The sequence below is a fragment of the Pholcus phalangioides genome, unplaced genomic scaffold (assembly GCF_987345545.1).
Source record: "Pholcus phalangioides strain wild (caught in Gottingen) unplaced genomic scaffold, Ppha-v1.0 ptg000004l_1, whole genome shotgun sequence".
In the NCBI taxonomy this organism is placed as follows: domain Eukaryota; kingdom Metazoa; phylum Arthropoda; class Arachnida; order Araneae; family Pholcidae; genus Pholcus; species Pholcus phalangioides.
The window spans coordinates 23,166,149-23,182,248 of NW_028301597.1; the positions used below are offsets into that span (position 1 = coordinate 23,166,149).

Below are 16,100 nucleotides of genomic sequence, written 5' to 3' on the forward strand. Positions count from 1 at the left end.
ATTCATCTGTCTTCCCTATAAAAAAGTTGTTTCTGTGTCTCTTCTCTCATGAGGGCAAGAAAAATGTTTCCAAGTTTCGAAGTGACAATATTGGCTGAGATACACGAATTCAAAACCGGAAAAACGTTGGGGAAGGATACCGTAAATAATGGAAAGGAGCGTTGTCCGTTAGTTTTTGCTGTTCTTTCATACTTTACTCCGATGTTTGAATTCAAATATCTTATCGAATATCGCAATTAAAAATGCGGAAATTTTTTTTTCAGGAAAGAAGGGGCCTCACAAGAGAGACTGTATAGACAGCGCAACAATTTTGTGGTGAAATTAGTGGACAAGGGGACCGTATAAAAATTTAGATTTTTTTCTATGCTTTTTGAGCATATTTTAAAAACGGGATCATACCTCTATGACGAACGGTTGATAAAATAGACGCCGCATTACTACTGATAAGACGTCCTACGTTCTGAAAAATAGATGCTGATATCCACCACTCCCGTGGCGAAGGGGGGAAGTTCCTAAACATTTTTGGTGCCCCCGAAATTGTTGAGACGTACCTAGCCCCAGTATTATTTTCTCACCGGGATCGCGTCTGGGGTAAGGACCGTCCTATATGTATTATTCATTTCGTTCACGTCATTCAATATTTTTTGAATCTAATTCATTTTGATTGTTCTAGAAAAGGTTTCGATATTTTCACGTTGATGTTTCCTTAAAGAACATCCACCGTGGTGGGCACGTCATCCATTAGGAAGTCCGATAAGTTAGGCTAGCATACACCTACTGGTTTATCGTCCCGGTACCGGCTATCAACCTCCACGACGGCAATTATAAATTCCACGTGTTTCAAGCTTTCGCGCCGACCAACTGTACAATGATGACTAGTCTTTACTGGTTCCATAATGAAGTTTAAAAACCCACGTCTAAAAGTGAAATTACACCTCTTTAAATAGCCTCAAATGATTTACTGTTATGACATGTTTCATTGTTGAAATGTCAACAATGGAACAGAGCCGCCCTTAAGAATGAGCAACAGGTGCTATCGGCCTAGCCCCGCGCTTTGTGATTCCCCGTAGTCACGATAATTAATTATTGGAAGATCTTTCACCAGGTGTTTTGACGGTTCCACACGGTGAATTTGGGGACACATTCTCCCGCACTTGCGAAAACAAAGGCCCTTCTTGTCTTTCTTTCCATCTTTTTCTTCTCCACCATAAAAATTCATCGAATTTGCCGAGGCGATCAGTGGTTATTCATAATTGCAACTGTAGCAACTTTCCCGTTACATTTATGGGTAAATAATAGTTCGGAGTGAAATATTCCAAAAAAATTCGACATTCTAGCGATAAAAAATAGTTGAACTTTAAAAATGTGATGTGGATACAGCCCCTATAGAACACCTATCCACTTCAGGATGGGAATAAAAGAAAGCAGGGATTAAAAAGGAAAAAAAAAAGATGTTTAAGAGGGTTAGATTGTACGGAAATGCAACGTGCAGATCTGTCGCCAAACCCTTTCACCAATTCTTGAATTATTTCTTGCGTTTATTCTGAGTATTCATCAATGGCAGAATTATTAATTTCATTAATTTTTGATTTTCATAGATTCTGGAATTCTTTTCTCCGTTGATTCAGGATTTCCACGTAGACTCTAATTATTTCTTTCATCAATTCCAGAATTCTTTCATTAATCCTCGATTTTCATTGTACAAATACAAATACATCACCACAACAGGCAAATGACATCCATAAAAATATGGATGTCATATATTTCAAAAAAAAAAAAACAGCAACCCAATTAAAAATGCAATTAACACAAATTATAAACAATATATACACATGATAAAATATTATACAATGCCCATAAAGAATACTTATGGTTGTCTTATTCTAAGTATAAATAGCTTCTCGATTTACCCCAACATGTTTATCATACTTCTTTTTAAACATGTCAATTGTGTTACAGTTTACTACCTATAAGCTATTCCATTTATTGACAACCCTATTAGAGAAAAATTCCTTGCGACACCATAACCTTGCATTGTCCCTTACCAATCGATACTGGTGTCCCCTTGTAAAAGCAGTTGATTGGCGGTGTACCAAAAGTTCATGGTCCATCCTATCCATCCCATTGAAAATTTTTAACACTTCGATCATATCTCCTCGACACCTACGTTCATCCAATGTAAACATATATAAAAAATGAAGTCTCTCTTCATAACTCAAGCCCTGTGTGCCAACAAGGACACGCGTAGCTCTTCTCTGTACCCCTCCAACCAATTCCATGTCCCTCTGTAGGTATGTTCTCCAAAACCTTACAGCATACTCCAGTCCAGGACGAACTAATCCTCGAAAAAGCGGAAGAATGACTTTAGGAGAACGCGTTGAGAGTTTTTCAAAATGAAACCAGGCATTCTATTCGATTTTTTGACCACCGCTGAACAATGTTCACAAAACCTAAGTCGCTCGTCAATGAGAATTCCCAAATCGGTGACCCTAGTTGCATCCGGGATAGTGACACCATTCAACTCGTAACAGAGCCGTGGGTTGTTCCAACCAAAATGAGCGACCATGTACTTACCAACGCTAAAAGTCATGCTCCATTCATTTGCCCATGCTGCAATCCGGTTTAAGTTGGTCTGGAGCAACTCTCTATCGCTTTCATTCCCGATTACCCCCATTAGCTTCACATCATCTGCGAATTTGCTAGTAATTCCATCGATACCCTGATCGAGTTTGTCGATAAAAAGTGAAAAAAGTATGGGGCCAAGGACACTTCCTTGAGGAACTCCACTTGTGACGTCTGTCCGACCAGAGAATTCCCCGTTCACCATAACTCGTTGCGACCTATCTCTTAACTACGATTCTATCTAATTCAGCAAGTTGCCCCCAATTCCAATCTCGTGTAAACGATTCAAGAGTTTGCCATGTTGGACCCGATCGAATGCCTTCTGGAAATCAAGGTAAACAACGTCTATATTTTTGCTCTTACCCAAAGCCTTAGTCACGTGATCATAGAAGCAAAGGAGGTTAGTTACACATGACTTCCCCTTTCTGAACCCATGCTGATTATCCGACAATACATTATTCTCGTCTATCCACTTCACAAACTGCATTTTGATGATAATTTCCAAAATTTTCGAGAGGGAGCTCGTCAAACTCACTGGACGATAATTTGACACCGCTTCTCTACTACCCTTCTTAAATATCGGAACAACGTTAGTAAGTTTCCATTCTCTTGGGACGATACCCTCAGCAACACTACTCCTGTATATCTGTGCGACTGGCCCCAACAATTCATTAGCACATTCCCTGAGGACCCTGGGATAGATATCATCTGGTCCTGATGCTTTGCTTGCACATACCTTTCCCTATAAGATGTAGGACCTCCACGTCTTGTACTTGAATATCGTTGAGGGTTTTATTACCCCATGCAACACCCGTATATCGAATATCATTATCTCCATTAAAAACCGACGCGAAAAAGTCATTGAAAGCACTACACATGCCTACATTGCTCTCTACCTTAGAGCCTCCTATCGAGAGGGGGCCAACTGTCCCCTTACATCCATTATTGACATATCGAAAAAATGATTTTGGGTCAGAGCCAATGTTATCTGCCAACCTAGATTCAACTTCCTTTTTACTATCCCTTATCGCTTTCTTCAACAGTCTTCTTTTATCAGTAAACAATGATAGGTCACCACGTCCACTTTTATACTCTCTGAATGCTCTTTTCTTTTCAAGATAAAGGTTCCGCACGCTATCCGTGAACCATAGAGGGTGTGATGTACAAACACGCTTTTTTCGAACAAAGGGTATGACGTCGTGCAAAACAGAGGACAGCTTCGTACTAAATTCTTCCCATTGACTTACCACCCCTACTGATTTCAACCGGTCTTTGAAAACTTCCGCTAACCTTCCTCTCAAAACATCAAAGTTAGTTCTCCGAAAACAAGGAACCAATCTTTTGTTATCAACCTTACCCGAGGAAAAGTTACAGTGAAATCTGACGATACGATGATCACTGGAAGAAAACTCTTCCTCCACTGAAACATGCTCAACTAGATCCTCAGAACTAGTAAGAACTAAATCCAAAATAGCAGTACCCCTAGTGGCTCCTGATACATGCTGATACAAAAAATTTTCGAGCACCAACTTAAAAAAGTCTCTTTCATACTGATTTCCAGATGAAAGGTTCTCCCAATCAATACCCGGGTAATTGAAATCCCCTAGTATGAGAACCCTCTTTCGCTTACACATGTAGGAAATTTCATCATGCATTTTGGCGATATAATTTTGATCCCTATTCGGTGGATTGTAACAAACCCCAACAATAAGCTTATGACGTCTTTTGTTCTCAAGTTCAACCCATATGGTTTCAATATCACTTCTCTGCACGTTACACTCTCTAGCGTTCAAACAGGATTTCACGTATATCAACACTCCACCCCTTTTCCTATCAGATCTATTTCTCAAAAAAGTATCGTATCCTGAGATGTGTAAGAAAGATTCATCCCCATCGTTTGCCCAAGATTCTGTAATGGCTATAAGATCCAAGCCCTCCACAACTATCATAGTTTCTAAAAAATCTTTCTTATTACCCAAGCTCCTGGCATTTATTAACACACATTTTAATTTTCCCGGTGGTTTAGTGTCAATCGAGAAGCCATCCAAGTCAGAGGTGGGTAATTCCCCGTCAGTACTGTTGTGATTACCATTAACTAACCCCATTCCCGACTACGAGGTCTGGGAGTAAAAAACCTGACCTAAGACTATCGTAAACCTCCCAGACCCCTCCCCCCCTCTTATTTAGATGGATCCCATCCGAACGAAGCCACCTATCGGTAAATGCGGGAAGCTCCAAGAACGTGACCCCAAGTGAGGAGCAAATGTCCTTCAGGTCTATATTGAATTGGTGGATCCTATTCCTATACCCCCTTCTACGCCTTGACAGCACTGGAATCACTCCCGCATCTGAACTCCCCTCCCTAGCGGAAAATAGTAAATCCCGGTACTCTGACAGAGACTCACTAATATTCGTTCCTACTTGATTTGTTCCCACCCACAGAATCACCCGCAAGGGCAACTTTCGGCGATGAAAAACGTCTCGAACGTTGCCAATCTTCCCCCCAGGAAGACAACAGCGCTCGAAACCCCAAAAATCCCTACACACTCGGTTCCCAAGTTCCCTAACCATAGAATCGCCGATGATTAAACCCCTATCACTATATCCCCTCTTCCTCGACCACCCATTCGCCCTCTAAACTGTCGTTGTACGTGGAGATTGCTTCTTCATCAACAGGTGGCTCGACGACCAGAGGCTCCGTTATAACCGGGCCCTCTAACACCCTAACTTTTTCCCGTAAAGCTTCGACCTCGAGTTCCAGCCTTTTCCTATCCAAGCACCCATTACAGTTGAAACTATCAGCTACTATACCCCTAGACCAGGGAAACCTCCCGTCCCAAGCTCCACACAACAATAGTCGAGGTCGAGGCATACTAACACTATTGCTGCAATATTGTGTGTTTTGCTGGAATCTTTCTTTCAAATATTTTTAATTCAACAATTCTAAAATTTTCACTGGTTTCCGGAATCGTTTTCTCTCATTAGTTTAAAGTTACCTTCAGTGCTAAATTTTCAGCAATATTTGAGTAAACTTACATTTAGTTGTGTGTTTTTAAATTAACTTTGTACGGATAATGCTGAGAGCAGCATTCCTACATACAGAGTGTCCTGGAAATGGTAATAATAGACGCCGCATTACTACTGATAGGACATACATGCGGAAATTTTTTTTTCAGGAAAGAAGGGGCCTCACAAGAGAGACTGTATAGACAGCGCAACAATTTTGTGGTGAAATTAGTGGACAAGGGGACCGTATAAAAATTTAGATTTTTTTCTATGCTTTTTGAGCATATTTTAAAAACGGGATCATACCTCTATGACGAACGGTTGATAAAATAGACGCCGCATTACTACTGATAGACGTCCTACGTTCTGAAAAATAGATGCTGATATCCCCCTCTCGCGTGGCGAAGGAGGGAAGTTCCTAAACATTTTTGATGCCCCCGAAATTGTTGAGACGTACCTAGCCCCAGTATTATTTTCTCACCGGGATCGCGTCTGGGGTAAGGACCGTCCTATATGTATTATTCATTTCGTTCACGTCATTCAATATTTTTTGAATCTAATTCATTCTGATTGTTCTAGAAAAGGTTTCGATATTTTCACGTTGATGTCTCCTTAAAGAACATCCACCGTGGTGGGCACGTCATCCATTAGGAAGTCCGATAAGTTAGGCTAGCATACACCTACTGGTTTATCGTCTCGTTACCGGCTATCAACCTCCACGACGGCAATTATAAAGTCCACGTGTTTCAAGCTTTCGCGCCGACCAACTGTACAATGATGACTAGTCCTTACTGGTTCCATAATGAAGTTTAAAAACCCACGTCTAAAAGTGAAATTACACCTCTTTAAATAGCCCCAAATGATTTACTGTTATGGCATGTTTCATTGTTGAAATGTCAACAATGGAACAGAGTCCTCCCCCCCCCCCCCCCGCCTAAGATTGAGCAACAGGTGCGATCGACCTGTTGCGTACTAGAATGTTTTCAATGTTTGAGATTATTGTTGTCGTGCAAAGAGCTGTCATGAATTTTTTTTTTTTCCTTGTTTCGCACTAACATGTAGACGTACAGATGTTGGTTATAACATATGCAAACTTATTTCACTGCAGAAATATATCTGCTTTCTAGAATTTAAAATTCTTTATATTCAATTAATATTTAATACATTTTTTTTTCTATTGCAGGCGAGCGATATTCTGGGTTGACCGTCCTTTACCCTTATGGTCCGTACAGGTAAATCAATTATTTGTATTCTAAAATTTTGGATTAGAAGAATTGTAGATAACATCAGTGATTATTTTAGTACAAGCATAAGTAATCTCCCCGTCCACCACTTGAATTTTAACATTCATGTAAATACGCATTTTATGGCATAAAAAAATCTAATTTTCATACGCTCCCCCTCACCTCTCATTTCATTCATCTGTCTTCCCTATAAAAAAGTTGTTTCTGTGTCTCTTCTCTCATGAGAGCAAGAAAAATGTTTCCAAGTTTCGAAATGACAATATTCGCTGAGATACACGAATTCAAAACGGGAAAAACGTTGGGGAAGGATACCGTAAATGATGGAAAGGAGCGTTGTCCGTTAGTTTTTGCTGTTCTTTCATACTTTACTCCGATGTTTGAATTCAAATATCTTATCGAATATTGCAATTAAAAATGCGGAAATTTTTTTTTCAGGAAAGAAGGGGCCTCACGAAAGAGACTGTATAGACAGCGCAACAATTTTGTGGTGAAGTTAGTGGACAAGGGGACCGTATAAAAATTTAGATTTTTTCTATGCTTTTTGAGCATATTTTAAAAACGGGATCATACCTCTATGACGAACGGTTGATAAAATAGACGCCGCATTACTACTGATAAGACGTCCTACGTTCTGAAAAATAGATGCTGATATCCACCACTCCCGTGGCGAAGGGGGGAAGTTCCTAAACATTTTTGGTGCCCCCGAAATTGTTGAGACGTACCTAGCCCCAGTATTATTTTCTCACCGGGATCGCGTCTGGGGTAAGGACCGTCCTATATGTATTATTCATTTCGTTCACGTCATTCAATATTTTTTGAATCTAATTCATTTTGATTGTTCTAGAAAAGGTTTCGATATTTTCACGTTGATGTTTCCTTAAAGAACATCCACCGTGGTGGGCACGTCATCCATTAGGAAGTCCGATAAGTTAGGCTAGCATACACCTACTGGTTTATCGTCCCGGTACCGGCTATCAACCTCCACGACGGCAATTATAAATTCCACGTGTTTCAAGCTTTCGCGCCGACCAACTGTACAATGATGACTAGTCTTTACTGGTTCCATAATGAAGTTTAAAAACCCACGTCTAAAAGTGAAATTACACCTCTTTAAATAGCCTCAAATGATTTACTGTTATGACATGTTTCATTGTTGAAATGTCAACAATGGAACAGAGAACAATGGAACCTAGAATTCCTTTATAACGAAATTACTTTTAACGAAATGATTCCTCCGGTCTCTTGGCGTTCGTTATAACGGGATTCGACTGTATATAATAGCATAGACACACACAGTTTTTAGTTTCAAATTTAGAAGAGAAAAAATGATTACCGCATCGTGACCGATATTTTGGTTTTATAAAAATAGCTAACGTGGACACAATAACCACGAAAAAATATGCCATATATATCGATGACTCCCCGAATCAAACGTTTTCTTTTCGGACTTTGGCCAGGGATCTCCAGCCAACTCATGAACTGGCCAGACAAAACCCGAAATTCGTAAATTTGCCGGTCAATTTACAACGAAATCTGCCAATTCGCGAACTGGCTGATTTCGAGCTTTGGTAGTAACAGGGTGTCCACTCTTATCGGTGTCCAATGGCTATTTCCTGAACCGTTGCTTCTAGAGACAACTTTCAATTAAGAAAAATGTTTCAGATGATCTCATCCATCATCTTAAATGCCGTTCAAACGAAAAAAAATTCTTAATTTAAAAAAAATACGAAATTTAAATTTTTATACGATTCCCTCCTTTCCTCTAGTTTTCAATCAGGAAGTTCTTGCCCTGTCTCTCCTAAGGTCAACAGAAACATTTTCCTGTTTCGAAGTACAATATTCGCTGAGATATTTGAATTCGAAACCACAGAGAAACAAGGGGAAAGAACAGCATTAATAAGGGAAAGCAGCCTTGTCCGCTAGTTTATGCCGTTCATCCCCCCACCTTCGCTCAGATTTTTGAATTCAAATATCTCAGCGAATATTGCACTTGGAAACGTGGATTTTTTTTTAACTCGGGAGAAATAAGGCTACAGCTTTCTAACTTTTTTTTTATGAATATTCATTTGAACGGCATTTTTTTCTGATTGAAAGTTGTCTCTAAAACCAACGGTTCAGGAAATAGCCATTAGCGTGGACACCCTGTATAATCCACAAAAAGACGCTCCGATGTTTTGTGATGTTTTCCGACACACAATCCGCGAATTAGACGCAAGATACGGTACCCTTCGCCATCGACAACTTCCCAATTATTTCAAAAGTAGGGCGTGCAGTGGCAAGTGATACGCCAGAAAGTTATCTTTTATCCAAAATATATACAGGATGCATAGCAAACGAGGGTATGGCATCATCGTTGATCATAGAGATATACTTCCAATCAGAAAATGTTTCCAAATAACATGTAGTACTTAGATATGTCATTCATGTTTCAATGGGTTGTAGTAGCTATTAAACTGAAATGATTAATCTTTTATGCAGTTCCCGTGTGCCCCAAAACCCAATGAGAAAGTTGTTACCCTGTCTGTCCTGATGCCAACAAAAAAAAACCTCCATGCTTCCAAGTGCAACATTCGCTGAGATATTCGAGTTCTAAAAAACGGAAAAAAATAGCATCAGGAATGACAGGGCAACAACTTTTTCACTGGAAGTTAGAGCATATGGGGACCGTATAAAAAGTTAAGTTTTTTTTTCAATAACCACACAACCTCTTGCAACACGAATTACATATCTGAGTACTACACGTTATTTGGAAACTTTTTTATGAGTGAAAGTATACTTCTAGGATCAATAGTAATGTAATACTCCCTCTTTGCTTTGCTCTCTGTATACCCAAATTTTAGGATTAGTTTTGTATAATACCGAAATTCTTGCCTATATATTCGGGAGTTCAGGGGAGAACTTCATCCAAAGAAGACTTTATAACATTTAATTAAACATAAGCGATCACGCAACGGGTTTTTGAAAAGTTGTCTCTGATTTCCATTACCATGCTTACCTGCGTATTATCGGTAACCCGATTCCAGTGGACAGACAGATAGATGTTAGGAAGGGATATCATCCTATGGATTTACTGCAAAAGGGAAAGGGGTGGGTAATGCGGGGAGATGGAGGAGAACATCCACCTATACAACCGAAATGGCATGTCAAATGAAGCTAATGGCTTGGAACACGGTCACCATTCGTCCGTCCCATCACCGTCAGCGGAATCTGATCTGTGCTCAATTTGACGTGCTGTGGGTGGTCTGCTTGGATAGGGTCGGAAAAGATGGATATTTAAGCCTCTACCTCTCTTCTCACCATCCATCCCTTTCGATATGCCAACGAGTATCGTAATCGTAAACCCATCTGTAATCATACTAGATCGTATTTCTGCCTCCGGACAGCAGCCATGCAACTTTCAGGTCAATCTTATTGTCGTGTCTGCAATTAACCACTAAATGTCATGTGCTAACTCGGTAAAGTAATTTATTTCGAATAATTGCAGTTGCTTTGAATTAAGTACTTCAAATCGCTATAGTGCGGAAAACTTGCCTCCTTTAATGAGAAGAAAAACGACGTAAAAAATTTTAAAATCGGTTGAAATCTTCCGGTCGCGCATTGAACTTGAATTTTATGAAATCTGACGAAATCGAACATTATTCTTAAATTTTTTAATATTAGATTTATTCTATGATCGACACGCAAAAGTTTGTTACGCTTATTTTATGGTTCAATAAAGTAAAATAAATTAAAACATCATTAATATTTCAATGTTTATTGGTCGCGCAGCGTGTTTGAAAAACAGGAATTTACCAAATTTTTGCAAGTTTCATTGTGCAGCTTTTCGTCCGTTTTGTCAGAATAAAACGACCCCAGAATTCATCACTAGAAGGTGGCTGTACATCGAGTTCCACCCACACGCAACCCAATCAACCATCCAAACTAGACGTGTGCGCGTCATAAATCCGCCTCAGAATATGGCGTATTTCCTCTATCCGAGAAATCCTCTTTAAAGATTATATAAAGACGAAAGAAAAGGAAAATATAATCTCAATCTGGAATAAATATGATAGCAGCTGTGTTTTGAGACGAAAATGGTGTGCATTTCCTGAACCCTGGAGAAACACTCAAGGAAATTCGCATGTCTATTGCAAAGCACTTTTAAAATTCCGACGGGTAATTCGGAAACCTAACTTGTTCCAGCTTCCAGTTGTGGGAAAATTTTACAGAATTTTTTTTTATGGGGGTGGAATGACGGGGAATTTTATACATAGAGCGTTTAGAAAACAAAAGACGTGTTTCATGGTGGAGGACTCATTTTTCGGGTCGTGAGCACTACTTGTAACTCTCATCGAAAATAAGAGCATCCCTTGCGGATCTGGCCAGTTATAAGTTTCTGGCCGCGAGCTTCAGAATTACCACGTACCTGGCCCGCGAACTCGAAACATTGTGCACTCTTGGGATTATAGTATTTGTGGAAAAGATGTATAATTTGAAAAAAAAAAACATTGGTATTTGTTGAGGTTTTTTCTTTAAATTTCATTTTTATTTAAAGAGCAGTATAAAGAGTACAACAGAAAAGCATATATGAATAATTTAAATGTCATCCAGTAGCTCAAGAATATGTTTCGTTCATTCTTCGCTGTAAATTATTTCATTGATTTAATTGAAATAATTTACAGTGAATTTTGTTCTGCGTGTAGAAGGAGCAATGAAATAAGTTGTCAATACTTTTCTTAATATTAGGCCTACATGCATTTTTTTAGAAAAATATAATTTCTCGCAAACTTAATTTCAATGCTTAAATTTTTTTTTTAATTTTAATTAAATTACATTACATTATTACATTCTATTTTAGTAATATCAGACGCATTCCCGTGTATTTGTCGAACTTTTCAATTTTCGAATAAGAAAGTGCATCAGTTTTTTTCTTATCAACTTCATCATTGAAAAAAGGTGACCATACGTCCTTATTTTTCACTTTTTTTTTTTTTTTCTCTGCTACGTCTTTTTTATGGAAGTTAACTCGAATTCATTATCTTTACTTAAATGGCGATTAATTTCCATACTTTTATAGATATGAACGTAAGTATTTTACTCAGTGTTTCTCTCGACCTATGATAACAAAAACCGGAGTGCGAAGACGAGAAAAAAATAGACCCAGGAATGAAAAAGCTAATTATTAAAACCAAATGATAATAATGGTGAATTCTGAAAAATACGTGAGATAATGGTGCTGTCATAGATACAAACTGAATACACACACAAAAAGAAACGTACAAAAGCAATTTCAAATTCATTATCAAATTAGACGCTTCCTTGAAACTGTCTCACGCAGCAAATTTTTTTAATGATAAATTGCAAATGAACACTTACATTTGGTCTTAAATGTAACTACTACTGCATAAAACCTAGCAATAAGAAAATCGAAACTAAGCCAAAGACGTAGAAAATGTTGGGAGAAGTCATTTGTTTGATTTTGATAATTGCACCACGAGTGATGTGTTCAACTTTTTAAAAGTAACATACATTTTGATTTTGTGCAGCTTATCTGCAGTTGACTTTTCATCTTGAATGTTTGTTTTATTTTTCGAAATGATGTTTGTAAAATTCCTTCGTGTCACAGAAAAGTCTATTACAATAAGCTCATCATTTCGTTTTAGATATTGCGTTATTGCTGGTCGTCACCAACATTTAAATCAAAACGGGACAATGAGGGACATTGGCAGCTTTACCATTATGATGGTCAACAAAACCAACAAAATTGCTGATTGTCACCAAAATAATAAATAAATAAAAACCTCCGATTACTAAATCGGTAATTTATTTGATTTGATGACGATCAGCAAGCAATAACGCAATATCTAAAACGAAATGATTAGCTCATTGTAATAGACCTTTCTGTGTCATTGTCCCGTTTTGATCATCCCAGTATCCCGTTCATGTCTCTATGGTCACTCACTCAGATATTGAATCACTTTTCTAATTTTTAATATACAATAAAAGAAATTTTAACCTTTCAATGAAAAGGTAGATGTCAGAAACGAAATTCACTGAAAAGGAAAATATATACATATATATCACAGAAAAGACAATTTTCATGATTCAGCTTTCTGTTTATAATTTTCTACAAATTTAAAACTAATTCTGTTCTTCACATGTGCATTCTTATGCAAATTATACACCTATGCTAATTTCAGACCTTCATTTTCGAATAAAAAAAAGAAGAAATTTCCACTGCAATATGCGAATCAGAAGCTTCATATGTTCTTGAAAGAAGTTTCTTAATTCGATTTTTTTTTCTTATCTCCCCCATCATGTAAGAGTTTTTCATTTTTGCTTAAGGCAGTTCTTTCTTTATAAGAGAGAAAACTGTGACTTTTAAATTATTGGTGAAAAGGTGGAGGAAGGGAGAGGGTGGGAGGGTATCCAAAATAAAATTATATTATTTTCTCAGTTGAAGTTAAAATCTTTTGTGTCCATTTTCTTTTCCCTAGGTTTCTCTTTCTACAGTTAGCTTATCCGAGGCCTTACTGATTGCCTATTTAGGTTATAAGGTAGGTTTATTTTTATCTACTCAGAATGTTTTTGTTTGTAGACTTTGATTTTAGACATAACTCATGTAGAGTAAGTGGCGTACGCAGGAAAGGACATAGGGCTGCCGCGGCCGTTTCTTCCCAAAGTTATCAGAAACTAAAAATTTTCGTATGTAACCCTATTTAAGCAAGTATCTTTAGAATGTTGTTTTATTTATTTGTTTTTTTTTCGATTTCCAATGCTACATTGTGTTTGCTAGTTACTAAAAATCAAATACTTTTTTGTTAAAAAAAATTAGTATTTAAATTAGAGATAGGCCCTTCCTATCTCCAATTCATCAGAGTACTTCTTTTCCCTATCCTTACAGGTAGTTTCTGCGTACGCCCATGCAACTAGTAAATGTATATGAATCGGTAAAAAAAAAAATTTCCTGCACATACTTTTCTAGAATGCAGAGAATAAGTAGTAGAATTTTTAATGGGCCAAACAGATAAAAAACAGTATAAGTAAACCTATTTATGAACTGCTAATCTTAACTTCTTCTAAACCGAGCACAACCCCGTTATATCAAAAGAGAAGGGTTTGATGAGCGTTACCACTCCCCTTCCGTTCACCAAAGCAATATATTATTGGCGGCAGAGTAGAAGGGGAGCAATTGCCCCCTCCCCCCCCCCGCTAATTGTACACACTCTCGGTGATTCGCCCCCACCCAAATGCTCAAAACGTCAGTATCCTCTTATAAGTCTATCCATTCCCATTATGGGCGCTTCACTACCGTTTCAGTGAAGTGCCGATAATGTGTATGTGTACCTAACAGTCTGCGTGCAAAACAAGTGTTGTGTGTGGAGTTGTTGTTTACATCTATATTTCAAATTGTTACTGAAGAGATATGATTGATTATTTGTAACGTTTATATATTTAATTTCATTTGATTTGCACGTCTGTTGCTCTCTTTGGCGAAATTTTTTAACGGGGAGATCGCTTCATGTTTACACCTCAAAGTGAAAAAATCACAAAAAACCTACTTCAGATGGCCAAAACTATGTTTTGTTCAAAACCTAGTGGCAGACGCTGAGGTGTCGCGATATCCATCGCGAGAGCACGGGCTCAGTCCTCGCAGGAGACGCAGTGATGATCAGCTGCGTCTCCCGTTTGAAAAAGTCTCTCCGCAGATAGCTGGCAGATCTTCGACATGATACTAGCATTAAGATGAAAAATTCACTAGCAAGGACACGAAACAAGCATGTACCGATTCGTTAGAAATTCCGGAGAGGAATGAGTACGAGATGCATGTACGGTAAAGTAATTTGTACATTTTTTTTTTTTTTTCAATATCGCATTTTGGTCAAGTAAGCAAGCACAGTCAAGTGATGGTCGGTAAAAGTTGGTTTTCAGTAGCTTTCAGACTCAGATGCGAGTTGGTCCACCATTTACTGTAATTAAATCTTTCCCCAAGAGAGCATTCAAATCCGTGAATCGATAATTACGAGAACAAAAACTCTGACTTTTTTTCGATCGTTTTGGTCACACCACGGTCATTTTCTGAATATGAGGGCTAATTTCACCGGGACCTACAGTTCATTGCCGAATCCGAATGGCAGAATTCCGCTCATTTTCTTTCTTCTTTACTTATTTTTCGAATAATCTCAATACAGTTTCCCTAAAAATTCATTAGAGAATGGTTTCCATTCATTTGATTAATGCAAGCTCGATTGACAAATGCAATAAAAAATTTTATATTTTCATCTATTAATAAAGTCATCTTCGTTGATTCGTATTCTTTTTTCTCTCGAATAATTCTGAATAATATCAGTAATCAGTTGTATGGTGTAACAAATTATTGGGCCAATTAATAATTGTATGCAATCAGTTAATGTGTAATTTCTTGAGGATCCTACTTCAGGTTGACCTAGTTTCCGACATCGCTTCTAGTTTCTAATTTCTTTAAAGTGCTTTTCCAAGACACTCCACACACCTCCTCTCTTAATTACATTTACACAATTATTGAGAACATATTTTTAAATATAAATTTTCATATGAAAATTGCATTTTTGTACAGAAATTTTTAATTAACAAGCAAAGTTCCATGCGTGGTATGGTGTAATTTTACTTGCATGAATTCAAAAAGTTCTTTAGAAAACCAATACGCTCCATATCCGAACATTATACAGAATTGTCCCGTATTCGAAAGAAGTGCCCCAGTGTCCCAAAAAAAAATTTTTAGACGGTTGTTCTTCCCGTATTTACTCATTTTCAGAGGAAGAAAGAAACTTGGGGTTATTAATAACAGTTTGAAGACGTTTAAAATCTCATATATTATTTTTGTTGTTATTAAACATATAAAAAAATTTATGTCTACTGTATTTGGTAAGTTAGAGTCTAAGGATCTTACAATTTTTTTATTTTTTTGATTTCATGGCAGTGAGTCTTCCAACGTTGCTGTTCGACATAATGTACAGGGTGATTCAGAAAAGATGGGAAAAACTTTAAGAGGTGATAGTACACACCAATGCAAACAATTGTCATCAAAGAATGCATGGTATAACATGAAATGCAAACGCGCTAGCGCGTTTCGAAACGGCCGCTCCGCAAACGTTAAAACGGCATTCCTGTTGAAATTTATCGGGAGAAAATAAACACCATGCATGCAAAAGTAATCTGGAGAAGAAGAAGAAATCGTATGCAAATCTGCGTCACAGTGAATAAAAGGCG

General features: G+C 37.8%; 1 protein-coding gene across 3 annotated transcripts in view; it reads left to right on the forward strand.

Annotated features, from left to right (window-relative positions):
• Positions 1-16,100, forward strand: part of LOC149086774 (potassium channel subfamily T member 2-like) — a 292,063-nt gene that overhangs the window by 228,533 nt on the left and 47,430 nt on the right. For all 3 annotated transcript variants that reach the window (XM_089231146.1, XM_089231145.1, XM_089231144.1), the window contains 2 exons: positions 6,812-6,860; positions 13,349-13,408. In XM_089231146.1, the coding sequence (XP_089087272.1) occupies positions 6,812-6,860; positions 13,349-13,408 (109 nt within the window). The remainder of the gene's footprint in view (positions 1-6,811; positions 6,861-13,348; positions 13,409-16,100) is intronic.